Raw genomic sequence first — 27,165 nt, 5'->3', positions numbered from 1 at the left:
AAAGATTGAAAAAACTATTTGGATTACAAAAATTCGAGATTAAAAATTCGATTAGAATAAATAGATAACTATATAGAACAAAACACAACACAACAACAACTCAAATTTGAGAGAAAAAAAAAAAAAGACAACTTCCAAAGTAAAAAAACGGGGTTAGGGGTATTTTCAAATTTCAATTTTTATAGTAAGCTTTATTTGAGATAGAAAATTGTAACTCCAAGTTATAAACTATTATTAAGTACAAGGATGGATGACATGATAATAATAATAATAATAATAATTATGTATATATCATAGACAATATTTTAATTAATAATTTGTTGGATAAAACTAATAATAAATGCATAATGAAGTATGAAGCGAACCATATAAGTTGCGGTGGATCTTCAAAGAATCAAAAGTCAATTCTAATTTGTCGTCATATTTGGTCAATCAATTTATTTTGTATTTAATAAACTTTGTTAGGATAATCAATAATAATGACTTTGAACTTAAAATTTAATTTTTTCCTTTTTAAATAAAATTGAATTTGTTACATTTGATTTACTAGATAAGATTATGTATTAAAAAAATATATTTTTATATATTAATTCATGATAACTTAAAATCTCACAACTCTTTTATATTTGAGTGTTATGAATTTTAATATTATTTGAGTCAAGTTTTTCCATCAAAAACTAAAATAAAATCATAAATGTTTAATGTATCAATAAAAATCCGAAAAAAAATCAGTTAGTATAGCAAATATTAAACACTATCATCACATTTTTTTTTATTTTTTTTAAAATGCTGGGTTCCGCTACTCCTATGGAGTGCGACTAATCCCCGCGGGTTAAGTACATAGCCCGCAAACATACTTAACCAATTAATCAGGCGCAGAACTTGCCGCCTAGCGGGCTCGAACCCAGGACCTGGAGGCCTGGGGGATATCCACCTCTTCTTGCCACTAGGCTAGAAGAGGGGATACACAATCATCACATTTGAATTATAGTCTAAGCAGAAATCAAACTTAAAGTGTGATTTTAAGTTTTTTTTAATGATTTAGGTGCGCAACTAATATTAATTATTTTAAAAAATTGTGATATATCCTAAGACTTGATAGGTAATTTTTTTTAACTAAGTTTCAACCAAAGTATTATAGATTCATGAAGGGGTGAGTATTGGGTGGATTAATCCGAAATCCAATCCAATCTGAATCCTAAATACTAATCCGGATTGGATATTTCGGATTGGATTGAGATCAGATCGGATTAAGTTCGGATCGAATTAAGTTCGGATTGAATTGTTGACTAATTTCAAGTTGATATATATAAATATTTTTTAGTTTGGATTATCAAAACCATTTTGAATCAAATCCGTATCTGATCCGTATTAATTAGTAAAATGGTTTGAATTACGAATTAGATAAATTTAGTTTGAATTTAATACGGATGGGACAAAACGGATTAGTTTTACCCATTTGCTCACCCTTAAATTCATCATGTTATTTGTTGTTCGTGAAGCAACCCAAAACATGGTGAAACTCATAATAGTTAAACTTGTAAAGAGAAATCAATGTCAATTAAAATAATAGAATTATTATTTTTTTTATAATAAAAGAGAACTTGCATGATAAGTCACAACTATGACCTTCTATTTATGGTGGGAATCGAACTTGTTGGTCTTTTAGGTTAAGTCTTTACATTGAGTCATGACACTCTACTTTCGGTGGGAATTGGATCTGTGAGAGAGTAGAATTGAATTCTTAATATATGATTAGAGTATGCATCAAATCCATGTGGACACTTAGACTTCTAATTGTCTTGCTTAAATGTATTTTTAGCTCTTTTATTTTTGTCTTCTTAGACTATATATTTCAATTAAATTTGTTTTGCCTCTTGATTTGTTCACAAATAAAAAATTTATCTCTTGAAAACAAAAATCAATTACCGGCTCATCTAACAAGTTGCATTTAAACGTGAAAAGTTAGATTTTATCGCATGAATCTCATTTTTTAATAGTAAATTATCTTATTAACTATGTTCATTTTTACTATTTTTAGTTATTGGTTAATTTACTATTAGCAAATTCTTATCATAATTAACCATCTTTTAGAAGACATTATTTTTTCAAATACTGATAATATTAAAATTCTTATATAATATATATGTCATGTTTTAAATACACACAATTACTTATTTATAATAACATAATAAAATATTAAGGTTTCTTTATAAGAAAATAATGATTATATTTGATACAAAATATTAACTCTAAGATATTAAGAGTATTTAATACGTGTATAAGACAATAGTACATAAATATATGTCAAATTAGACCCATAGCTCAAATAGCTTATTTCCAAAAATATCTATGGTGCTAGAATTAGGAATTATTTACCAATTTTTTTTTTATAAGCGAGAGTTTATTATAGGAAGAAATTTGTACAAACTAATATTTCGTGTTGGTTGAGTTGTTAGTTGAATCGAATATAACCAAACTTTCTTCGTATGAAATAATGAGTTCGATCATTTTATTTATTATTTATTTTTTTATTTTCAAATTATTTTGATAATATCAATGGAATATGATCAACCGATTAGACAAAAAAAAAAAAAAAAAAAAAAAAAAAAAAAAAATGAAAGAAAGTCAGTTGAAGGTAGTTAGGTAGTTGATGATGTATAGCTTTCTCATCCTAAATGAAGAATAAATTGACATGTGATTTTTTTTATATGTAGTTTTTTTTTTCTTATCCTAAAATAAGAATAAATTGACACGTGATTTTTATTTTTTATATGTATATTTTTTTTATTAAAATTTTAGGATATTTGGTTGGTAATTATATAATTTTTTTCATACAGAAAAAAATGACTTTTGGGGTTCACTTTTAAAAGAAAAAAACACTATAATTGGCATAAATTTTGTGTGGATGGTACAAAATGACAATTAAATAAATACTTACAAGTTACATAAAATCAATAAGTAAATAGTTTAAGGTGAAGGGGATATATTTGCATAAGTTTTGAACGAATAAGTTTGCTAAGAAATATAATATTGTTTCTCAATTGAATATAATTGATTATAATAACAAAATTCAATACATTTATCGGCCCTAAATAAAAGCGCCACTAATATTACCGGCGCATAAAGAGCTGATAGTAGTAAAGTCGGTAAAACATTAACGGCGCTTAAGTTGGTGCCCACGCCAAATGATATATTGTGAGGCGCTTATATGTTATATAGACTCGCTTTTAGCGCTTCAAAGTTTGAGATTTAGCTACGTTTTTACTAGTTTTTAATATTTAGCGACGATTTAAATTGATTTAAAGCTTTTCAAATATTGATAGTTTTTCAAATTTATATTAATTAAATCTTATAAATAACTAAAACAAAATTAGCAAGTCTTCAACCCTCTTTCAGTATGGAGTATGGACACAATTACTGGTTTTGTATATGGACATATTTTCAAATAAAATAACACAATAATATATTTTTTGTATGTTTTAAAATATAAAAAGAATTATATTTATGGACTCCGAATCAATTTCACTTGTTTTTATTGAAAACTAAATCTATATATATATATATATGTAATTTTAATATAGAATAGGTGAACAAATTTACATTGGGTTGAGATGGACTAAGTCATTTAAAATAGTTAATTATTTGTTTGAATGTAACAAAGTTAGGTGCGTTGACTCTCTAATTTCATAATTTTTCAATCTATTTTATTATGATAAAATATTTATTTAGAATTTTTTCATTTTCTTTATTTATATCTCAATTTTTTCAAATCCAACTTAACTCTAATTTATAAAGAAATGACATAATTTCAAAATTAAACTCTAGAAGGCTAATACCATTTTTTTTCTTTTCTATTTGACCTTTTTTGTTAAGACATTTTCTATGATATCATACTTAATTGGCAAGAAATTTTAATTTTAGAAATGACGTGCTCTCCAAGGAATTCATGTTCTACACGTCTAACTTGTTGCCCAAGAAATTCAATCCCTATATATTGGCAAGAAATTTTAATTTTAGAATGACTTGCTCTCCAAGGAATTAATGTTCTACACGTCTAACTTGTTGCCCAAGAAATTGAATACCTATATATTGGCCATCTCCATCTTCAAAATCTTCGACCAACATTCTTAATCATCGTTGTGACTTCCACTTCAATCCAACTCCTCGGCCCACCGGAAGTCTACCAGAAGAGAACAGAATCCGGCGATGGCGATGGCGCCGCCACACACAACAACACTTTCATAAACCTCTTAGTAACCAAATTCAATTCTACAAATCCTCAATTATCCAAAACCGAGAATTTCTCACCTACATTTCTCTCCACCGGAAACCCTTGTCTCGATTTCTTCTTCCACGTCGTCCCCGACACTCCATCCGCCATCCTAACTCAACGATTAGCCTCCGCCTGGGAACACAATCCCTCCACAGCGTTCAAACTCGTCTGCAACTTACGCGGCGTCCGTGGAACCGGAAAGAGCGATAAAGAAAGCTATTACACGGCTGCGCTCTGGATTCACGAAAACCATCCCAAAACCCTAGCATGCAATGTCGAATCATTAGCTAATTTCGGGTATTTTAAAGATTTACCCGAAATTCTTTTCAGATTACTTCAAGGATCAGACGTTAGACGAATCGCCAAAGAACAACATATCAGTAGAAAATTAACCAGACGCCCAAGAAAACCAGTACCCAAAACAAAGAAAAAGGCAGAGTCTTTTACAAGACAAAACGCAAGAACTTTAAGGGTAGAGAAGAGAATTGCTACAGCGATTAAGGCGATCGAGAGATACAATCGCGATCCTCATTACAGATTCCTTCACGATCGCATTTCCGATCTATTCGCCGAATGCCTCAAAACCGACATAAAAAACTTGAAATCTGATTCAATTAACAATCTCAGTTTAGCCGCGAAATGGTGCCCATCTCTAGATTCATCATTTGACAAATCGACATTACTCTGCGAAAGCATAGCCAGAAGGGTATTCCCCAAATCGAATCACCCAGAATACGACGGCCTTGAGGACGCCCATTACGCGTTTCGTGTTCGCGATAGGTTGAGGAAGGAGATACTCGTCCCTCTCCGAAGGGCATTGGAGTTGCCAGAAGTGTACATAGGAGCAAATCAATGGGGTTCAATTCCATACAACCGTGTGGCATCAGTCGCGATGAAATTATACAAAGAAAAATTCTTAAAACACGACAATCAACGGTTTAAGGAGTATCTAGAGAAGGTAAAAACCGGAAAAGCGAAAATTGCTGCCGGAGCATTACTCCCCCATGAGATAATTTCATCTCTGAATAATTATTCTTCCGATGGAGGTCAAGTTGCAGAGCTTCAATGGAAGAGAATGGTGGATGATATTTCAAAAAAAGGTAAAATGAAGAACTGTCTTCCAATCTGTGATGTTTCAGGAAGTATGTATGGTATTCCAATGGAGGTTTCTACTGCTTTGGGTTTATTAGTATCTGAACTTAGTGATGAGCCATGGAAAGGGAAGGTGATAACTTTTAGTGAAAATCCAGAACTTCAGGTTATTAAAGGAGATGGGTTAAGATCAAAAGTGAAATTTGTTCAAAGAATGAAATGGGGAATGAACACTGATTTTCAGAAGGTGTTTGATCTTATACTTGAAGTGGCTGTGAATGGAAATTTGAAGGGGGAAGATATGATTAAAAGGGTTATTGTTTTCAGTGATATGGAATTTGATCAAGCGTCGGCAAATCCTTGGGAGACTGATTATGAGGTGATTTTGAGGAAATTTTTGGAAAATGGGTATGGGAAGAATGTGCCGGAAATTGTGTTTTGGAATTTGAGAGATTCGAAGGCGACGCCTGTGTTTGGGAATCAGAAAGGGGTGGCGCTTGTTAGTGGGTTTTCGAAGAATTTGATGAGTTTGTTTATTGAAGAAGATGGAGAACTTGATCCAGAAAATGTAATGCTAGCTGCCATTTCTGGTGATGAGTATGGGAAACTTGTGGTTATTGATTAACTTAACCTTTCCTCTTTTATGTATTTTAATGATATGTATATATATATTTAATAAAGTTTAATAAAATGTTGAGACGGGTAAAACAAGTGAAACGAACCAATGAAATGGTGTGAAATAGTAAAACATATAAAAATAAATGTGGACCTTCTCTTTTTGAAATAACAAATAAAATAATTTATTACTGAAAATATGAAAAAGAATTCTATATTCAATAATCCTTCTCTTTTTGAAATAACATATAAGATAATTTATTACTGAAAATATGAAAAAAAAAAATTAGATTCAATAACTTCGTCTCATTTGTTGCTAGTGAGGAGATAGATGGGATTCGAGAAAGGACTATTTACAATCGGTATGAACAACAAATGAACCACCAACGGCCGATTGAGAGTATTATTTAGGTTACAAAAATTCGAGATGAAAAATTATATTCGACTAAATAAGATGTCATACCTAATAAAACACAACAATAACAATAACTCAAATGTGAGTGATGGAAAAAAATAAGGAACCCTCCGATATTAGAAAAATATCAGAGGAGTAAAAAAAATGTATTTTCAGCTATTTTAGATTTTTTCCTCCTTGTAAAAAATAATAGAACAACAAAATATATTAGTGTTAGAATATTTTTTTTTCAAAAGGGATATATATTGTATGTGAGGAATAAAAGAATTGAATAATACTTTTTCATTTTCCCTTCATTATATACATTGAGTTATCTTGATTCAGTTCGATTGTCGAGAATTAAATTCGTAAACAACTACTTCAATTTACCAAAAAAAAGTGGTGGGTAAGAAGTAGACTTTAAATTTATTAAAGTAAACACATCCAAAATTATTGGTGAATAGATTTCTTTACATTTCATTGCAATCCAATGTTATGTACCACATAGTTGAATTATTTGTTAGTTCAAATTATTTTGAAACATTTGTTAATTTCTAGATAAAAAAATTATATATATATATATATATATTCTTATTGGTCTCGTCTCTCAGAATATAAAAAGTTTTGGCTTTTCGATATTTCTAAAAGACAATTGACAAAAAAAAATTATAATATTATTAAAATGTAGTTCTTCCGCCATTTTCGTTGTCAGTCTTAAAGTCGCACACCTCATTCGTTCTTCTAGTACAAATCCAATAAGTTCTTCGGGTAAAAAGACATTCGACATTCCGTCTTCTGAAACCAACACTTTTAAAGTTATTTAATGTACAATAATTTCTATCAGTACTTATTATGAATCTGCACTCCATTATATCGATAAACTCTTTAAATATTTTAATTTTAAAGAGATACAATTTTACATTATAGTTAGGTCAACAACCAAATAAGTTGAATTGGCCAGGCCATTAGTAGATAAAACAACAAAAGACTTTTTGAATCACTACCTCTTTGTGACATCAACACCCTAAGTATTGTTTTTAGTTTATGAATAAAACACTTGTAATCTCTTATACATATTTTTTTATTTGAATAATTAATGATTTAGGAATGATAATATCTTACTATAAATAAAAAATGTTGAGTTGTGTCAATTATCTTATGCAAAATTTTATTTGGAATGAAATACATTTTTTAATTTCACTCCAAAACTTTTATTTTTAAATTTGGTAGACACAATCTACACATGTATATTTACATGACATTGAAAAAGTTTTTTTTTTGGGTTATATATAAACATTTTATCTTAACACAATCAAATCTTCAGAATTTTTAATAACCATCTTACTATAAATAGTTCAAGAACATTAAAATGTTTTCTTTCTTTTTTGATATATATAAACATGTTTTGATCGTGAATCATATTTTTTTATTGTCATTGTCATTTTTTTTTGTACCTTGTCCATATTATTAGAGATTATTGTTTACATTAAAAAAAAAAAATCTAACTAAAATTGTGTAATCCAAAAATATTTATATCACAATCTATCAATTTTACAAGTCTTCTTTACATTCAAAAAGTTCAATTATATTCTCTATATAAAACAAACAAAATTACTTTTCACTTTTTATTTTTACAATATTTTAAAATAATTGTAATAATAATTACAGTAAAATATCACTTTTAAAAAAAAACTAACATATTTCATATATAAATCAAGACTTTTCCCATATTCCATTGATCATTCCAAAAATATATTATATTTCACAAAATAAATAAAGCTATCGTTTATCCTTTAAAATGTCTAATTTGAATCCTATTATATAAATCTAAATATATAATCTCTAACTAGATTTTCAAAATATAACATTTATTACTTATTTATTTATGTATTATCGTTTATGAAATTACTATTTTCATACTTATATGTAATGTTAGTTTTTGGTGTAATTAGATCTTATTTGGTTAAATTGTTAAATTGGGCACTTCATTAATAACCATTATAATTTCGGAACTCTTATTTCAAATTTTACAATTTAAAACTCTTTAGGGTTAAAGTTATAAAAACAAAATTTTATCTTAACGATTTCGAACGTCATTAACTTATTATATACACGACATTTATACATAAATAAATGAAAGACTAGTTTAACTATTGAAATTAAGTGAATGGAAGGTTTTCACTACCGAATTTTAGTGAATTTGTACCCAAAATTATGGATGACAATTTGAAACTGTTTCACAGTAACTGACTTAAAATTTGCTCTGTTTGAGAAGTTTTTTCCCCGGTTTGGCAAGTAGTTGACTAGAGATGGGACGGAGATGTTATTTTGTTTCCTGTCCCGATCTCAAATTGATTCTGCCCCGAACATTTTAAACACAATTAAATATATAAAATTGTAAATATATTTATTTATTTATTTATTATATTTTATAAGAGTTTTAATTTTATTTTTTATAATAATATAAATCTTTAATATATTACAATATATATTATATTAAAAAATTTATTTATATAATATATTTGTTTTAAAAAATATGATATAAACGGTGCATTGCAGAGATTCTTCAAAATCGAACGAGACGGGTATAGTAGTAAAAATAATCCCTGAAGTAAAATAGGGCAGAGATGTTAAATACATTCCCCGCACCGAACCGTCTCAATTAACGACAAAAGTTTAAAACCGTGAAGATTAAATTTTATTTTGTGTAACTTTTACACTAAATAGCCTCAAATGGTGAGATTTTAAAAGATATGTTCAAAATTATTGCTATAATAAGTATTCCTAATTTGACAAAATGAAATAAAATTATGATAAAATATTACTCAAAGAAAAGAAAGAAATGCCATGAAAATATCATGCGATTGATTCCAAAGAAATATTGATAGGTTAAGCCGAACCGCGTTAGTTTCTCGTTCAAAAATTCGTCATTGGCTTTCTCTTCCTTAATTTAGCAGCGATCTCTCTCTCTTCCCTCTCTCTGTATAATCTTCTTCCCCGTGATCGATTACTTACGGCAATGGAGCGCACAGGAGGCATTGATCCTAAGTGTACACTGCACATTCCTTCGGATTTTTGCCCTGTAAAAACCATTGCCGTCGCTGCCTTCTCCTCCTCTCCGAATGATCTGAACAAACATCATTTTTCAGGTTATTTCTCACTTCAATTCTTAATCCTCTCTTTCACTTTTGTTTTTCGTAACTGTTCTCATAATGCTTTCACTTCTCTTTGATGATTTTCGTTAACGGTTGACGGATTCACATTTCGATGCGATTTGATCTTTTCAACGTTGTTTCTTATATACATATATCTATCGAACAGTTATTTCTCTTGATTTGTGTGATTAATTTGTAGTTTATCAGGAATCAAACCTGTTCATAAGATAAGATAGATTTTGATGATATTCATTGGTTTTTCTTCATAATAATGAAGAATCTGTGTTGTGTAGGCTTGTTTGTGATTTCATTTGGTTTATATTGACATTAAACTGAGTGTTTTAGTGTCCATTTGCAATTTATTAGTTTTAATTACATTTCTATGATCTATAGAATGTAGAAGAAAGGACACGAATTCTGATATACTAAAGTCAGCTGATTCTATAGAGGCGGTGAAAGCCAGTGATATAACATCACAAGGGGAACAAATGCTTCAACTAGCTGATTCTTCGGAATTAGATATTGTTGACACGGTTAATGCACGCAAAAGTTTGGCTTGGGATAGTGCTTTCTTTGACAGTGCAGGTAACATGAGGCTAGATTATGATCTGTTCTCTTATGGGGTAACCTTGTTACAGTTTATGATCAATTCTCTTGATGCTACAGGTATTTTAGACGAGGAGGAATTGTCCAACATGATTGACGGAGTATGTAGAAACAGACAGAATTGTATGCCTGTTAATAACAAAAATGTACACCGTTCTTATGACACAATCTCCTCGTTGGAAAGGATTGAAGCAGAGTTGTTTACTGACATTAGAGCTTCAACTCAGAAATTTGTCAAAGAACCTAACTTGGGAAATTTTAGTGGAAAAACTGCAGTAGAGGATAGAGGGACCAAAATCGCCAATTGTAAGTGTTTCTTCCGTTTGTTTGAGCCACATATATGAGAAATATTTGGTTTCGGGGATTGATTATATTATTTTACCAGCTTCAAAGAAGACAGATACCATATCCAGGGACAGGGTAATTTCAGTTCCATGATGAACATTGTTTTGATGTCTTTTTTCCTTTCCATTTTACATCTGTTTAATCATATGATGATTACCATGTTTTGAAGCCAAAATCCATTCTCAAGAAAGAATCTGAATCTCAGCAAACAAAAAGGCTGGGCTCTCGACATGTGTCAACAGTGCAGGCATGTTCCATTTCTCGTAAACTCTTCATATTTTCATCAGAAATGCAAAATTTGCAAAATTAGAAATTCATTAACCCTTCCTATTTCTCCATGAAGACTGTGGCATCCATTCATAGGGTACCAATAACAACCGGAAGGACTAATCCGATCTCAACACCATCAAGAAGTGTTTCAAATGCAAATTTAAGTAGACTTGATCCCAAAAAATCAAAAGATACAGGTAAATTAAATATCTATCTATTGCCTTTAGCATTTTTCAGGTAAACAAACAAACACCTGTTAATCAATTTCAATTTCAGGTAAACTCGGTGTTTCAACTAAGCCTGTACTAATATCAAGATCCGATTCCGTGTCTTCCTCTCCACTAATCAAGAAAACCAGTTCTGCTTCTGGAAATGTTACTAATTCTATCGATGCAGGAAGAAAAGCCAGTTCCACAACAGTCAATCAGCAAAGAAATCCATCGAATATAATAACAAAACGCCACATTGATCTGAAATCTTACATGATGCTCACTACTAAGCTGTCTCCTACAAAATCCTCAGCTAGTTCTATAAGCGACACGTCATCAGAATCATATTTATCAACTCCTGCTTTGAACAACAAAATCAACAGACGGTCAAATGAATCGAGTAACTCCAAAGCTACTACCAGTCCTCGATCCTACAAAGGCGTGGTACAGAGCAAAGTGGGACGCAGTTTGAATTTCATGTCAAAATCAAATGATCGGTTATTGGGCAGTGTACGAAGCTTAACTAAAGCAATAACAAGTCAAGATTTAAAGAAAGGAGAACCGAACAAGGTCAGTTATAAAGTTTTGTTTCAATCATAATGTAGATGTTCATTAACAAATGTGAATTTGCAGGCGAAATCTGTAAACCTGTCATCATCATCTAATTCGGTTGGAGCTAGAGTTTCCAGCGTGAATAGAGGATCGTCGCCGCAAATTACAAAGGGGAGAGTGGGAACCGGGGCGATAAAGGGATCGGATTCACGATGGATGTAAGGTAAAATTAAAAAAATGATGAAATTACAGTTGAGAACGGTTATTTCTCTTGTGTATATTTTACTGTTGCAGAAATGAATATAACAGAAGAGCAAACCAAACCAGAATGAGAAAAGATGGTGGTTATAAGACTGTAAGATCCAAATGTTGAATTGTTTTTTTGAAGTATACTTAGGTTATTGTCCCAAAGTATTCAACTTTTTAAAGAAATGGGAAATAAGTTCAAAAAAAAAAAAACAATTGAACTTGTTTGTTTTGTTCCAATTCTATGTCTTTATCCAAACCGTTGATTGTCCTACATGCTCATTTTCACTTTATTTTACTAACCCGATTCGAAATGCCAGTTGGTTTTTTTTTTTTTTTGATAGTTAACTGAGAATAGGATGATATTTATGTCCTTTCCTGAATTCTGAAAATATAAAATAAAAATTAGTTAAACTTATATTTACAATGTTACAAATATTTACTTCAATTTATATGTTTTCTTAAATATTAAAATAAAATATTATTAATAAGATAAATATTTAATATTATTAGACTATTATAGATTATTTTAATTAAAATAGATTTTTATATATAAGAAATTGTTTTTTCCTGACTATAATATAAATGGTGCCTTACGAAGTTTTTTAAATTTAATATTTGTCTTGGATCCAAACTAAAATGAAACGGGGATTGAAAATATCAGATCCGAATTAAAATGATGAGAGGAATAAAGTTCGGAAACAAACTAAAATGAGGCGGGGAATGAAAGTTGGGATACAAACTAAAATGAGGCGGTGAGTCGGGAATTAAATTAGAAAGAGGGTGTGCAAATCGATAAACTTAATGTGCAACATTGACTTCATTTTATCTAAAGTTTTGATCTAACAATTTCTTCAATGATATATTAATATTCTGTTGGTATTTTCATTGAAAATATGCATACTTTGCTCTCACTCAATAAACAATTTATTTTGCTTATCATAAAAAATATTTCTTTTTCACAACTCTTTAAGTTTTCAACATTGAATTTTTTTTCCAAAAAGATAAACCTATTAAAACTGAAAATAAATTTATAAGAAATGAATTATGTTGAACTTGCTCTTCTAATTAAAAAAAAAAACAGATAATCAATTTATTTGTTAGATATTGCTGCTTATATTTATAAAATATATACATAATATAGTTCTCATTAACATTATTAATTATTTGTATAATATATTTATTTTTAAATTAATTATCATATTTAAGTCATGTTATATATTTTAATTTAGTTTTTATTATTTAATTTTTTTTAAAATTAAAGATAATTATTTTTCTTAAATAATTTATTGATTAGTTGACTTCTAATGAATAACTTTTACTAACCATCTTTTTTTAATAACTATTATACTTTTTCAAAACAAAAAAGAAATTTTAAGCTTTTATAAGTTTCAATCCATGTACAAATTAGATTTCTTTTTTGAAATATTATCCTTTTAACACAACAATCTAATTATTATTTTCTATTAAATAATATAATTGATTGACAATTCTTATTTTAATGTCTTATTTAAAAACATAGATATTATTCTTACAAACAACAATTTGATTAAAAAAATTATTTTGATACATTGCTCACTTATCCAAAGTGACTTGCCAATAGTTGAATTTATTATCTTTTTCAATACTAAAAATTTCCAAGAAAAAACCAGGCTTAATTTCAATAATCTAAATCATCAAACATAGAAATGAAAGAAAATAGTATAAATGAACAAGATAAGTTTCTTGAATGTATGAAAGTAAGAAAATAAAGAACTTCAAACCCAAGTTTAAAACTAATGAAACAACATAACAAAAACCTTAAGATCTTGGCTTCTCCTTCTTCTCCTTAAAAAGAGCCAAAAGTGAAACACCAGAAACCTTCACAACCTTAAACCTAACACCAGGAATATCTCCCACAGCATGACCTTTTCTTCCAAATCCAGCAATCAAAACCTCATCCTACAAACAATAATCATCAATCAAAACTCAAAACTCAAAATTCCATCCAAATTTCTCACCCAAATCAAACCAATTTACTTACATTTTCTTCAATGTAGTTAAGACAACCATCATTTGGTACAAAAGCAGCAATCTTCTTTCCATTCTTAATCAATTGAACTCTAGCACATTTTCTAATGGCAGAATTTGGCTGTTTAGCTTCAATACCTCTGCACACATCATTAATAGGGTTCTATCATCTTCATCACCATATTCATGTTAATGTTGATTTTCAAACAGAAAGAAAGAACAAAACTTACATCTTTTCTAGAACAATCCCTTTAGCATGAGATGAACCAGCAAATGGTTTCTTCCATTCATTACCAAGATGGGATTTCTTATAAGCTTTATCAGCCCATCTTTGTGTTCTACGGTGAGACTTGAGCTTGCGCCCAGCTCCCATTCCACGTGTCTTACTGTTAACAAGATCATTCAACACAATTTAAAAACACAATTCATTGTAAATCATTCAACTAAACTAAAGAAGCGAAAAACAGAGATTTTGAAATCAATTTTTTATGGGTTTTGAAGATCTGGGTTGTATTAGTAATTGATTGATGAATCAAGATGAAGAAATCTTACCCCATGGTTGCAAGTGGAAGAAGAAGCTGCTACTGCTTGTTGACGCCAAAGAAGAAGAAGAAGTAAAGGATTGATTTGGAACCCTACATTCGATATTTAAATTAATCGGAATTGGGCCTCTTTGTGTTATTATGACCCAATAACCTCCAGACAGGCCCATCAAATAAAGTAATCTAAAATTATTTATTTTATTTTTTTAAGTTTGGAAGTGAATTTTTTTTATTTGATTCGATAGAATGATATTAAAATTCCTTAGTTTCCTACTAATTTTAAAAAAATCACTTTATTCTTAATAATAACAACTTAAATTAATATAAAGAGTTATTATTACATATTGGCTTATAAGTGAAAAGATGTTTGTCTACAAAAATTAATTCATATTATCATTCTTTTATGAGCTGAATTTATTTATCTAGTAAAAGTTATTTGTTGTTTTATAAATCAAACCAGAATTTTTTTAATAAAATTAATATAATTTTATTGAATTTTTAAATAAATTAATTGTCACCTTATCAATTCAGCTAAATGGTTGTTGATTGAGTTATAATTCACACATGATAATTATAATCTAAACAACATAAATATAGTAAATAATATAACACAGAATTTAAGGAGTTTAACAATGTCTATGACCTTAAGGATTCATTAATTATATAATTTTTTTTTATAAATAATGGTCCAAATAAAATTAGGTTACATCATATTATTTATTTTATCATTATTTAGATTATCGATAATTTATCTTTTGAACTTAAAAAATCATTTTCTTGCAAGGTTGTTTCTTCTTGATTCTCTCATGGAATCTTTCATTGTTTCAAACACTAACTTAAAATAAAACTTTTTCTTCAAATATGATATTTTTTTTTATAATTCTCTTTAGTGATAATCGAGATGCGATAAACTAATAACACAAGATTTAACGAAATTCGCGAAAAATTGTTTGTTCTATCAATTTTTAATAAATAATGCTTTAAATGATCCTAGATCACATCATTTTTATTTACATAGTTTCTTAATAACAATTAATAGGTGATTAGAAAATATTTTTATTTATGTTTCATAACTAAATATGTTAATTAAGTAATTTTCAAAAACAAATTATAAACACACATATATAAACCATAAATTTTCATCATAAACAAAACTAAAAGATTCAAAAAAAAACCCAAATTACCAAATTAAAACATTGAACAAATCCATAAACAACAAATCATTACTACTCATGCCCTTTTCTTCAACAAAAATCCAATCTTCTTAAACATACCACCATTCTTCTTCTTCGGCGATTCATCTTCCAAATCATCAGAAAATGGAGACCCAAGTCTCCCACCAATAGTATTATAGTTAATATCAAGTGATCCAGTTCTTTCAACAAATTTCCCACATCCAGAAACCATGGCCGCAGCTGTCTCCGCCGCTTTCCTCCATTGATCCGTTTGAACTCTCAATCTTGTAATCTCCCCTTCAATCTCTTCATTCGAATCAATCATTCTCTTCTTCTCAATTTCATTCTTCTTCATTTCCATCTTCATTACTTCAATCTCATCTTTCATACTCTTTATCACCACCTCTGTTGAATCTAATTTGTTTTTCTCAGCTTTCAGTTTCTCCAATTCAACCTCTAACAATTCATTACCCTCTGTGGCTTTCAATAGTTCGGATTTAAGAATCTGTTCAGTTGTTTTCGCGATTTCAAGTTGCATTCCTGTTTTATCTATGGTTTCCATTGCTTCAATGAGTTGGGTTTTCAGTTTCTCTACTAAAGCTAGCGTTTCAGAATGAACAGATGAATGTTGATTCTGAATTGATTCTATTTCAAACTGTTTTTCTTTAAGATGGGTTTGAGATTCTTCAAAGTTAGCTGTCATTACAGCTAATTCCTTTTGAACTTGTTTTTTGTCAGAATCAGAGGAGTTTAACTGTTCTTTTGTTGATTTGAGTTCATCTTGTAGCTGAGAAAGATGAGATTCCATTGTAGAGAGTTTGTTTGCTCGCGTTTTCTGGTGGGAAGATTTGTTTATTCTTATATGTTAACTATTTTGATAATATAACAATAGATCTAATATGTAATACCTGATCAGAAGCAGGACTTCTTGGTGATCTACGGCCAGGTTGAAGTTTTGGTGATCTTTGTGTTTTTGAATCGGAAGAATCTGGTGATGGTTGAACTTTGAGCTGACGGGCTGTTCTTGGCGATGGTTTCTGAGTTGAGTCTGAAGAACCAGCTCTGTAGACATTAATGGAGTTAAAATGTACACATTTTACATGTAAATTGAAGAAATAAAGGAAGGAAGAAAGTAAGATTACTTTGATTTAGGAGTCTGCATATTGTAAGTTCAAACAAGAAACCTGCTATGTAAAAACCCAGAAAAACCCAGAAAAGTTAGAAGAGGAAGAAGAAGAAGAGACAGATCAAGAAGATGAAAATGGGGGATTGGTGATATGGGTGTGAAGTGATGGTCAAAAGAGAATCGAAAACCCTACTGAATAGGTGGTGCAGAGTTCTCTCTCTACTGGTAATTTGTGCAGAGTTCCCAAGAATGGAGCTTTTTTTTAGTGATAATAATACAGACATGAATGTACGTTAATAGGCTGGAGAAGGAGAGAGGACACAGTATCCTATAATAGGGTTACTTTGATTTTTTATTTTATTTTTAGCTTGTTGTTAATGGATTTGGTTGGATTTTACAAAAAAACCAGAAATTTAATCTACCCTTCTATCATAATATACAAAATAAATTAATAACTTTTTTTTAAAACTGGTTTTTTAAATTTTATACCAAACTAATTTTTTATTATAAAAAATTAAGTTTTATCTTCAAATAACCAATTTAGAGAATAATTGCACGTTTTTCAATTATTTTTTTCCATTTGATTGGGATACGACAGAGATTATATTTGTGTCCAGAGATTATATTTGTGTCCTGTAAGTGTTTTAAATTAATTTCTTTATAATAATATAATTTTTTAATATGTTATAATATATAATATAAAAAAAATTGATTATAAAATTTTATCAAATAATTATTTTTGTTTTTTTTAAGGATGCTGTATAACAGTGTCTCATGCGATTGTTCAAAATTGATCTAAACAGAAATGATAGTAAAAAAATATCTAAAATAGAACGAGGTAGGGATGGTAAATGTACATGCATCAACTCGATCTAAAAAACGTTATGAATAATTTAAAAAAAAATTGATGGCGATTAATTTAGAAATGAGGTATTTTTAATAGAAAAAAACTTTAATGGTATTATTATATAATGATAAAGTATTTTTTTTAAATAAAGTGTATTTTAATATTTTGATTAATAAATTAAGTGATTAATTAATTGGAGTGAGATGAAATATATTTGATTAAGTTGAAATTATTTACAACATTCTAACCAAACAAGGTATAAGTGAAGATGAAACAACAAGTTTATATATAAATTTTAGTAAATAAGTTGCCTTATATAAATAAAATTAAAGATATATAAATTTTAGTAAATAAGTTGCCTTATATAAATAAAATTAAAGATATTTAAGTGTAATGAATAAGTTAGATAATCTATAATAAAGGAGAATGTTTATATTAAGCGATTAAGTGTGTCAAATATATATTTTATTAGGGACTTAAATAAGCAAAATATTATTGACCATATCTAAATATATTAAATCAAACTAGCCTTAAATCATTTAAGGGGCTATTTGCCTTAAATCATTTAAGGGGCTATTTGATTTGAATGCTCAAAATAGAATGAGTTTGATATTATGGTAGAATGGAAATGAGCTGCCATTCCTATTGTTGTTTGGTTGATAGGTTAAACTTAGGAATGATTAACAATATTTTGGTTTCCTACAAATTTGAGAATACAAATGCGATAAATACCAAATGAGGAGTGATAGGGTGGGAGAAATTGGGGAAATGAATTAAATAGCGAATGACTTGAAAAAAAGATAATGGTGTGAGGAAAGAGAGAAGAAATAAGAAAGAGAAATTATTTTATATTTTCAGAAAATCAAAGTCATTTCATTTCCAATTCACTCGTTCGAATTCTCCTCCACAATCATCTCATACCAAATTTACTCAAACAAATAAATATGATAATTCTATACAATTTTTATACATTTGACCCCAAAATTAATTTATGGTATTTTGAATAAATTCTTAGCTTAATATTTTTTTAATTTTGGATCACAAAATATATAATTAAAATATCGTACTATCAAAATCCAACCTTTAACTAATCCAACAAATAAAATTCAAAGTCATTTTTTACATATTTAAGGAGGGAACTAGTAAGTTAACCATTACACATCAATTTTGTAGTGAATATATTACTTACATAGGATATAGGGTACATATACACAGTTTTAAGTGTCAAATTTAGAGGCAGAGAATTGAATAAATAAAATCAATTAACTAACTTATATTAGTTAGTTAATTTATTCTTAGTAATTTTATTATTTGTTAAGAGCAATTATTTTGTTATTGAGTTATATTGTTCATATCTTAAAGTGCAAATAATATTTTTAACCTATTTTAAAGTTTGGAGACTTAATAATTTAGGTGGAAGTTTTATACCTAATTTGGGTTTGTGCCACTATATAATAGGAATAAAATAGCATAAAGCCCTAATCAAGATTTTCTCTCAAAACATCATTTGCTTTTATCTTTGTATTCATATTTGATTATACTTTGTAGTTGTTCACCAATTCGTTTCCGCTTGATTTGCACATGGTATGAGAGCTAATATAGATAGTTGAAAAAATAAGATTAATCTGATGATAATGATTCTAGGAGGAGCATCACGTTTGTCTAATCTTTTGATCTTATCTAGCACTAATCCTAGCCTTAATCAAACTCTAGTGCGAACCTCGACTCTGATCGCTCAACCTATAACGATCGAGAGTCAATTACCAATAACTTGTACCGTTCTAGTTAAGTGAAAATACAACAACGATCCATTAATTATTGATGCAAATGATCATCCCAAGCTGAATATCACTTATGCAACTCTTACTAAAAGAGACACAAAATTTGGTTGGAGTTTGAGTGTTCACCTAACATTTTTCATCGATGGATCATATCTTCAATCGAAGGAATGTGATGAACGTGACCAATGGAGTATTGTTGATGCTATGGTTAGAGTTTGGATAATGAACACAATTAGCCAAAAATTGAGAGAATGATATAATCCAAAAAAAACTAATCACGATTTGTGGTTGTAATGAAGTGTCTTGAATCTGCATTTTTGTTAGGTTCTATAATGATTAGTATTATTACATATATGTCATTACTTTTGTTATTGTTAATTAAGTTGTGTAAATAGCTTGAGAGTGCTTGTAATAAAGTGTGGTAAAAGAGAGAGTCAAAATGTTTCTTGAAGAGATCTTTGAAACTGAAGAAGTCTGTAATTTTATTTTTCTCATTATAGTTTATTCAAACTCGAGAGCCATTCTCTCGGACTAGGACGTAGGCATCAATCTGAAGCCGAATCTAGTATAAAAATCAATGTGTTCTTTCTTTCTGTATTATTAATTTTCCGCAAAATTTGGTATCAGAGCCATTTTTTTCGTGTATGGTTTTGTGGTTGTACAATCACTGGAGAATCAAGATTTCAAAGAGTTGGTTTGAACGCATTGAAGGGTTGTGATCAAGAAAGTTAAAGAACATGGAAAGTTACAAATTGGACTTAGAAAAGTTCGATGGAAAGAATGATTTCCACCTACGGATAATCAAGATGCTGACCCATTTGGGTAATCTTAGTTTGATCGATACTCTTACTCAAGGGTTGAAGAAAGATATGGTCTCAACGGAGATAAAGGCTGTGAAGAACGACGCCGTGAAAGCCAAACGTGAAAAAGAAGATCTAGGAAAAAGGAAAGACAAAAGAAAACGCGCAATACTATTATTTTGAGTCTTGGTGACCAGATTCTGAGGAAGGTGATTAAAGAGGAGACAACAACGTCGATGTGACTCAAGCTCAAACAACTGTTCCTTACTAAGTCACTTCCAAATAGGATTCATCTCAAGCAACGATTCTACAGTTTTAAAATGGAAAAGAGCAAATCGATCGAGGAGAATCTCAATGAGTTTACCAAGCTTGTCTCAGATCTTGAGATTCTCGAAGTGTTTGTAAGTAATAAAGACCAAGCCATATTCCTCTTAAACTCACCGCCCAAAGAATATGGTAATCTAAAAGACACATTGAAGTATGGCAAAGAAATTTTGTCTCTTGGAAGAAGTCGTCTCGATTGTGTTTTCGAAGGAATTAGACTTGAAATTCAAGAGTGCAAGGAACTTCAGTGAGGGATTGAATGTCCGAGGTAAATCTGACTCAAAGCCTCATTCAATGAACAATAAACCCAAGAATCATCATTCGACATATAGTTCATCAGCCCAAAACTCTTTAGCAAAGTTTTACAGCGTCCAAGAAATGGATTACTGGTATTGAAAGAAGAAAAAAGGACACTTGCAGAAGGATTGTCTCAAGCGTAAGAATGAAATAAAGAATTACAATTCAGGAAAGTCTCATGGTCATAACTACGCCAATATAGGAAATGCAGGTCATGCAAATGATAGTGTTGAAGTTCTCATTATGTCCAACAACGATACTGAATCCAGTGGATTCTTGATTTGTGGTGCACTTTTCATATGACATCAAGGCGAGATTGGTTGTTTGATTTCAAGGAGTCCAAGGGTAATAAGGTCTTGATGGGAAACAACGAATCTTGTGATATCATCAAAGTTGGTTCAATAAAATTCAAGATGTATGATGGGAAATTTAGGGTGTTGACAGATGTGAGAATTATTTCTGAGTTCAAGAGAAATTTGATATCTCTTGGTGTGCTTGATTCAACAGGTTATGAAGTAAACTTGAAGGAGGGGAGTCTGAGTATTCAGAAATAGGTTGTACTGTCATTCATTGAAGAGAGTCTTAAATATGGACTGTATGTTCTTGATGGGGAGGTTATTGGTGGAGAAGTTGATATGACAATGCAAGCCTTAGACGAAACGATATAGTGGCATAATCGATTGGAACACATGAACCTTAATGGTTTGTTGGAACTAAAGAAACAAGGTTTTTTGAGGGATGCCAAGATCAAAGATATGGAATTATGTGAGCATTGTGTCATGGGTAAATCACATTGTTTAAGTTTTCCTATAACAATTCACACAACAAAAAGAACTCTTAAATGCATACATTCAGATCTTTAGGGATCACCTCAGGTCCCATTATCTCTTTCTCGATGTCAATATTTCATATCGTTTATATATGATTCTTTAGAAAAAAATTGATTTTATTTCCTGAAAACGAAAGATGAGGCATTTGATAAATTCATAGAATGGAAAATTATGACTAAGAAGGAAATGAGAAGAAAGATTAAGAGATTAAGAACAAATAATGGCCTGGAATATTGTCAGTTTGATTCATACTATGCTAGAGAAGGTATTGTTAGAAAACATACTTGTGTTGGACACCACAACAAAATGAAGTGGCCGAGAGGTTAAGTAGAACTATTATGAACAAAGTAAGATGCATGTTGAATCAATCTGGTATGCCTAAGAGTTTCTGGACTGAAGCCGCATTTACCTCAAGCTATGCTTTCAATAGATCACCTTCATTGGTTTTAAGTTTCAAAGTGCCTGAAGAAGTTTTGTCTAGATATTCTCCGAGTTATAATCACTTAAAGACATTTGCTTGTTTATCCTATGTACATGTGAATCAGGGGAAACTTAATCCGAGAGCCAAGAAGGGATATTTTATTGGTTATCCTCAAGGTATAAAGGGATACAAGGTTTGTCTTAGTGATAAAAAAAGGCTTTCATATCTCATGATGTTATCTTCAACGAAGATAAGTTTTATCATAATGATGTACAAGATAAGCCATCTACTAGTCAATATGATTAGAACAAACACACAAGGGTTCAATTTCAAGGTGGAGTTTTGGATTCATCGTCTTATGATCAATGTAGAGCTACTAATGGGAATCAAGTTAAACAAGTTTTTGATATCAGGTCTAATTAAAAAGAATTTAATCCTGGTGCTGTAAACTCGGAATAAGCCTTTTAACAAGCATTTGAAGAAGATGATTTGTCTGATTATCAGTTGGCACACGATAGAGTTTGAAGAGAAGTGTGACTTCCAATGAAGTTTGGTCAGGCTGATTAGGTGGCTTTTGCACTTAATGAAAGTGAAGTTATAGAAGTTGAAGAACTTTTGAGTTATAAAGAAGCGATGTTAAGTAAGGCATGTAACTAGTGGTACGAGTCGATGATAGAAGAGATGAAATCTCTACATTATATTCAGACCTGGGATTTGGTTGATAAACCCCAAGGGTGTAGGGTGATAAACTGTAAATGAGTATTTAAGAGGAAGCTAGTGATTATAGGTGTTGAGAAACCAAGATTCAAATCCAAGTTGGTCACTGAGGGTTACTCTCAAATTGAAGGGACTGACTATCACGAGATTTTTTCGTCGGTAGTCAAACATTCCTCAATTAAGTTAATGTTGGCCATAATTGCAATGAAGAACTTGGAAATTAAGAAGCTTGATGTAAAAATAACTTTACTTCATAGAAATCTTGAAGAGGTTATGTACATGAGTCAGTTTGAAGGTTTCATAAAACAAGGAACCAAACATCAAGTTTGCAAAGGAACCAAACATCAAGTTTGCAAACTCAATAAATCCCTCTATGGACTGAAGCAATTAATCTCCTCGTCAGTGGTACAAAAGGTTCGATGAGTTCATGATGAAGCAAAGCTTTACTAGATTCTGACATTTGTGTCTATTTCACTCAACTCCAAGATAAGTCTTTAATGTACTTGTTAATCTATGTAGACGATATGCTCATAATTTCAAGTAACGTGGTTGAGATTATTGAAATAAAAAAGCAATTAAATTAAGTTTTTGATATGAAAGATTTGGTTGTTGTTAAGAAAATTTTAGGGATTAACGTGACTAAAGACAAAGTTAATGGAAAATTGATGTTGTCTCAACAAGACTACTGTAAAAGGGTGGTGAAGTTGTACAAAATGTAGTCAGCTAAGTCAGTTTCTACACCGAATGAAGCGATCAGTTCAGTCTGTCTTCGGTGAAAGAAGATCAAGCTATGACCGAGTATGAGTACATGAAACAAGTCTCTTACTCAAATTGTGTAGGAAGCTTGATATACACAATGATATGTACGAGACCAGACTTGGCGTATTTGATTTAGAAGATGTTCCTGATATGACAATAGAAGAGTTCAATATGTATAAATATTTTATAAAAAATATAAGGGACATTAAGAATAAAGAAAGTAACTATACTTCATATACAGGAAAGTATTATTTTCCAAATCTGTTTTCATTTAATTTGTTTGATTATAATCTTAGCTAAATCAACTAATCATTATGATAAATAGATGACGTATTGATTCAAGAACTACTCGTCATATTTGCAATAATAAAAATAAGTTTATTAATGTGAAAAGTTAGAAATACCTAAGATTATGTACTTAGTTGATGGATCTTGTAAGAATATAATTGATATAGTAATGGTTGAAATATCTAATGAATTGAAACTTGAAGATGTATTGTATGACTCTTGTTATAAATATTATATGATTCCACTTTCTAAATTAGTCAAAGAAAACAAAATAGAATGGGTTTTCTCAGAATTTGGGTGTTATTTTTATGAACTTAAAAAAATGTTCAAGGTGGTTATGGAGAAAATGATTGGAAATTTTTATTTTATAGAGAATAATTTGTTTTCTTGTAACGATGATGATTATATTGTTAACAGGTTCTGTTTTGAGTCCTAAACGATTAGGAAACCTACTTGTCCACTTAAAAAAATGCAAAGATTGTAATTTACAAGAAGTGAATCTTAAACACAATTTTTTCAAACTTATTCATGTCGATTTATTATGGGGATCATATCGAGAAGAGTTTATTTTGAACACATCTTATATGTTTACTATTGTTGATGATTGTTGATGATTTTTCTAGGTGTACATGAATTTTCTTATTTTTTTAGGAAAACAATTTAACGTCATTTAATTAAAAAAAACCCAAAAAAGAAAAAAAAAATATGACTTCAACATTAAGGTAAAACAAATCATTTCCTTAATGAAATGGAATCAACACACAACACAAAGAAGTTAAACAGATTACAACAAGCGAAACAACACAACACAATTATTAAATTTTTAACACACATTGAACATCAACATTTTCGTGACTACTCCAAACATGATATCCCAATTCTGACAAATCGCTCAATTTTTTGGATTCGTGAGTATTCGTCTCCATGTACGAATAAGCGCATGACCATCCATCACAATTTCCTTCCAAATTTGTTCCTCATTCCTTCTTCTTCTTGAGAAAATTATAGCATTCCTTTAGTCCACAATTAATACACAATAGTTCCAAAGTAACACTTGAACACATTAACAAAGAAATTGTCACTTTTGGCCTTAACAAGCCCCAATTCCTTAATATGAGTCCAATCAATAGGAAAGTTTCTCATTCTCATGGTATAAGTAAACTTCATCCAGATTGAGTTTGAGTAAGGGCATTCTCCAAAAATATGGACAATTGTTTCACTACAATCTTAACAAAGCATACAACTAATACTAGGAATAGTCATGTACTTGCTAATTGTATCCCTCGTCATCACTTTCCCGTAACGCAAGTCAAAGTACAATCTGATTTAGATAGATGATTTTGGAGGACCAAACCAAGTGAACCCAATCAACAATTTGTCATTGTTCTCGGATATTCTTCCAAACCAAACTTGAATTGAATTTTCCATTATCCTCAATTTTTCAAAAAAAGTAAGTCATTCTGCTTATATAAATCAATTCTATTGACCCCCTTAAGTATATCCTAACACCTTATGGGATTCTCCTTAGTAGCTTTTTCACTTCCCTTACTAATTTTTTAATTTCTAGTAAAGTGTTTGTGTTTGATAAATTTTAAAGTTTTTTTTCAAAATGATTAAAATTCAATTTGATATTGATATCAAAATTATTAGACAAGATAATGAAACTGGATTAATAAATGAAAGATGTTCAAGATTATTTGAATTTTTAAGGATTATTCATCAAACAACACGTGCTTATTCACCCCAACAAAATAATGTTGCAGAAAAAAAACATATACATTTTATTCAAGTTATACAAGATCTTTAACGATAGATTCTAGTTTAGAACCTAAAGTTTTGAATTTCTTGTTACACCTTATATTATTAATAAAAATTCCTACAAACATTTTAAATGGAAATACATCAATTGAGGTTTCAAGTGGAAATAACCCAAATTATGATTATTTTAGAATGTTTGTTGTCTAAACTATGTTGCAAATATTTTTTCAAACAAGTCAAAATTCTGAATTAGAGCTAATAATGTGTTTTTGTTGGTTATCATTTAAATAAAAAATGTACACATTTTATGACATTAATGAAGGTAATATTTATGTTTCTAGAGATCTTATATTTCATGATAAAATTTGTTTTTTGAAAAAATGACTGGGCATGATAAAAATGGGGGTATGTTACCTGATGTACCTTATTTCTTTGATTAGGAATTAGATTTTACATATAATCGAAATTTAGATCATATTGACTTAAAATTTGATGAATATTATATCCTAGAATGTGATTTACATCATAATCATGTTAATCTATAATTTAATGTTCGTTCTCAAAATTTTGAACATTATTTATAGCATAATCCTGTTGATTTGTAATCTAATGTTCAATCTCAAAATTTTGAACATTATTTACGCATAATCCTTTTAATCTTAAATCTAATGTTCAATCTGAAAATTTTGAACATTAAAATGCACCTTTAAATGTTCAAAATAATAAATGATACTTTTAAGAGAAGTTCTAGATGTATCAATTTACCTATTTGTTAAAAGATTATGTAGTAAATTAAGTTGAAACAAGTGTTAAAATTTTTTTGTTTTTACCACTTTCTTATCCGTTTGTTTCAACTTACAAAAAATATTGAATATACTGATTTTTTTTTTGGAAATATGGAGCAACTCTATCAACTAACAACGTTAACTGCTCTATATAAAAATCTAACATGGACCTTGACTGATTTATGAAGTGATAAAAAGGTTGCTCTATATAAAATCAAACATGGATCTTGATTATTTTACCAAATGGTAAAAACCACATTTAATATAGATGGATCTATAAAACAAAATTAAAACGTTGACCGAAGTGTTAATAAATATAAAGCTAGTTGCAAAGAGTTATTATCAAAATTATGTAAATGATTTACATAAAGTCTATGCACTAGTGACTAAGAATGTGACTATAAGATTATTGTTTACTTTAACATCAACAAAGAGATGATATTTAAATTAAATTGATGTGAATAATATAAAGAGACCAAGATGTTTTAAATCTTGTTTGTCAAAATAAGTATGCAAACTTAACTAGAGTTTTATGGTTTAAAACAATCATCAAGGCAATCATCAAGGCAATATGACATTTACATATTTCAACTATTTTCAATGACACTGATTTTGTAAAATTCGAAAATAATGGAAATGTTATTGTCGGTTTATTAATGTATGTGGATGATATTCTTTTAGTAGGAAAACTCATTGCAATAAATTGAGGATATAAAATGGATCATATATGATAAACTTCAGATCAAAGATTTTTCTCGGGTCTTGAAATTATAAATAATAATAATGATATTTATTTAAACCAAAGAAAATATATTTTGGATTTAGTTTCTGATCTTGGTTTGATTGGAATTAAATCAACTCTTACACCCATGACTAAAAGTATAATTTATTTTTTTGAGAAAATGGTTTAACACCATTTCATTAAGAAGCCCAAAAAATAGGAGG

At 29.5% G+C, this 27,165-nt stretch overlaps 4 protein-coding genes across 4 annotated transcripts; 2 read left to right on the top strand and 2 right to left on the bottom strand.

Moving 5' to 3' along the window:
- Nucleotides 1–3,407: 3,407 nt before the first annotated feature.
- On the top strand, nt 3,408–6,073 carry LOC124943095. Its single transcript, XM_047483654.1, has 2 exons — nt 3,408–3,423; nt 4,075–6,073. The coding sequence occupies exons 1-2, from the start codon at nt 3,408–3,410 to the stop codon at nt 5,991–5,993; spliced, it is 1,935 nt and encodes a 644-aa protein (XP_047339610.1). The 3' UTR covers nt 5,994–6,073.
- Nucleotides 6,074–9,331: 3,258 nt separating this feature from the next.
- Nucleotides 9,332–11,736, top strand: LOC124943094. The gene is made up of 8 exons (XM_047483653.1): nt 9,332–9,526; nt 9,926–10,117; nt 10,199–10,444; nt 10,524–10,558; nt 10,653–10,730; nt 10,827–10,950; nt 11,030–11,532; nt 11,596–11,736. Exons 1-8 carry the CDS (start codon nt 9,397–9,399, stop codon nt 11,734–11,736), a joined length of 1,449 nt encoding a protein of 482 aa, XP_047339609.1. The 5' UTR covers nt 9,332–9,396.
- A 1,707-nt stretch (nt 11,737–13,443) lies between these two features.
- Nucleotides 13,444–14,396, bottom strand: LOC124942187 (40S ribosomal protein S23). Its single transcript, XM_047482645.1, has 4 exons — nt 14,323–14,396; nt 14,001–14,156; nt 13,784–13,910; nt 13,444–13,701 (listed from the first exon to the last, which is right to left on the bottom strand). Exons 1-4 carry the CDS (start codon nt 14,325–14,327, stop codon nt 13,561–13,563), a joined length of 429 nt encoding a protein of 142 aa, XP_047338601.1. The 5' UTR covers nt 14,328–14,396; the 3' UTR covers nt 13,444–13,560.
- Nucleotides 14,397–15,439: 1,043 nt separating this feature from the next.
- LOC124942627 (interactor of constitutive active ROPs 4-like) lies at nt 15,440–16,927 on the bottom strand. The gene is made up of 4 exons (XM_047483166.1): nt 16,807–16,927; nt 16,630–16,671; nt 16,396–16,549; nt 15,440–16,322 (listed from the first exon to the last, which is right to left on the bottom strand). The coding sequence occupies exons 2-4, from the start codon at nt 16,647–16,649 to the stop codon at nt 15,543–15,545; spliced, it is 954 nt and encodes a 317-aa protein (XP_047339122.1). The 5' UTR covers nt 16,650–16,671; nt 16,807–16,927; the 3' UTR covers nt 15,440–15,542.
- Nucleotides 16,928–27,165: the final 10,238 nt, after the last annotated feature.

This window comes from Impatiens glandulifera, chromosome 6 (assembly GCF_907164915.1).
Source record: "Impatiens glandulifera chromosome 6, dImpGla2.1, whole genome shotgun sequence".
Taxonomy (NCBI): Eukaryota; Viridiplantae; Streptophyta; class Magnoliopsida; order Ericales; family Balsaminaceae; genus Impatiens; species Impatiens glandulifera.
The sequence above is the reverse complement of the archived record's forward strand: the minus strand, read 5'-3'. Positions and strand labels throughout refer to the sequence as shown.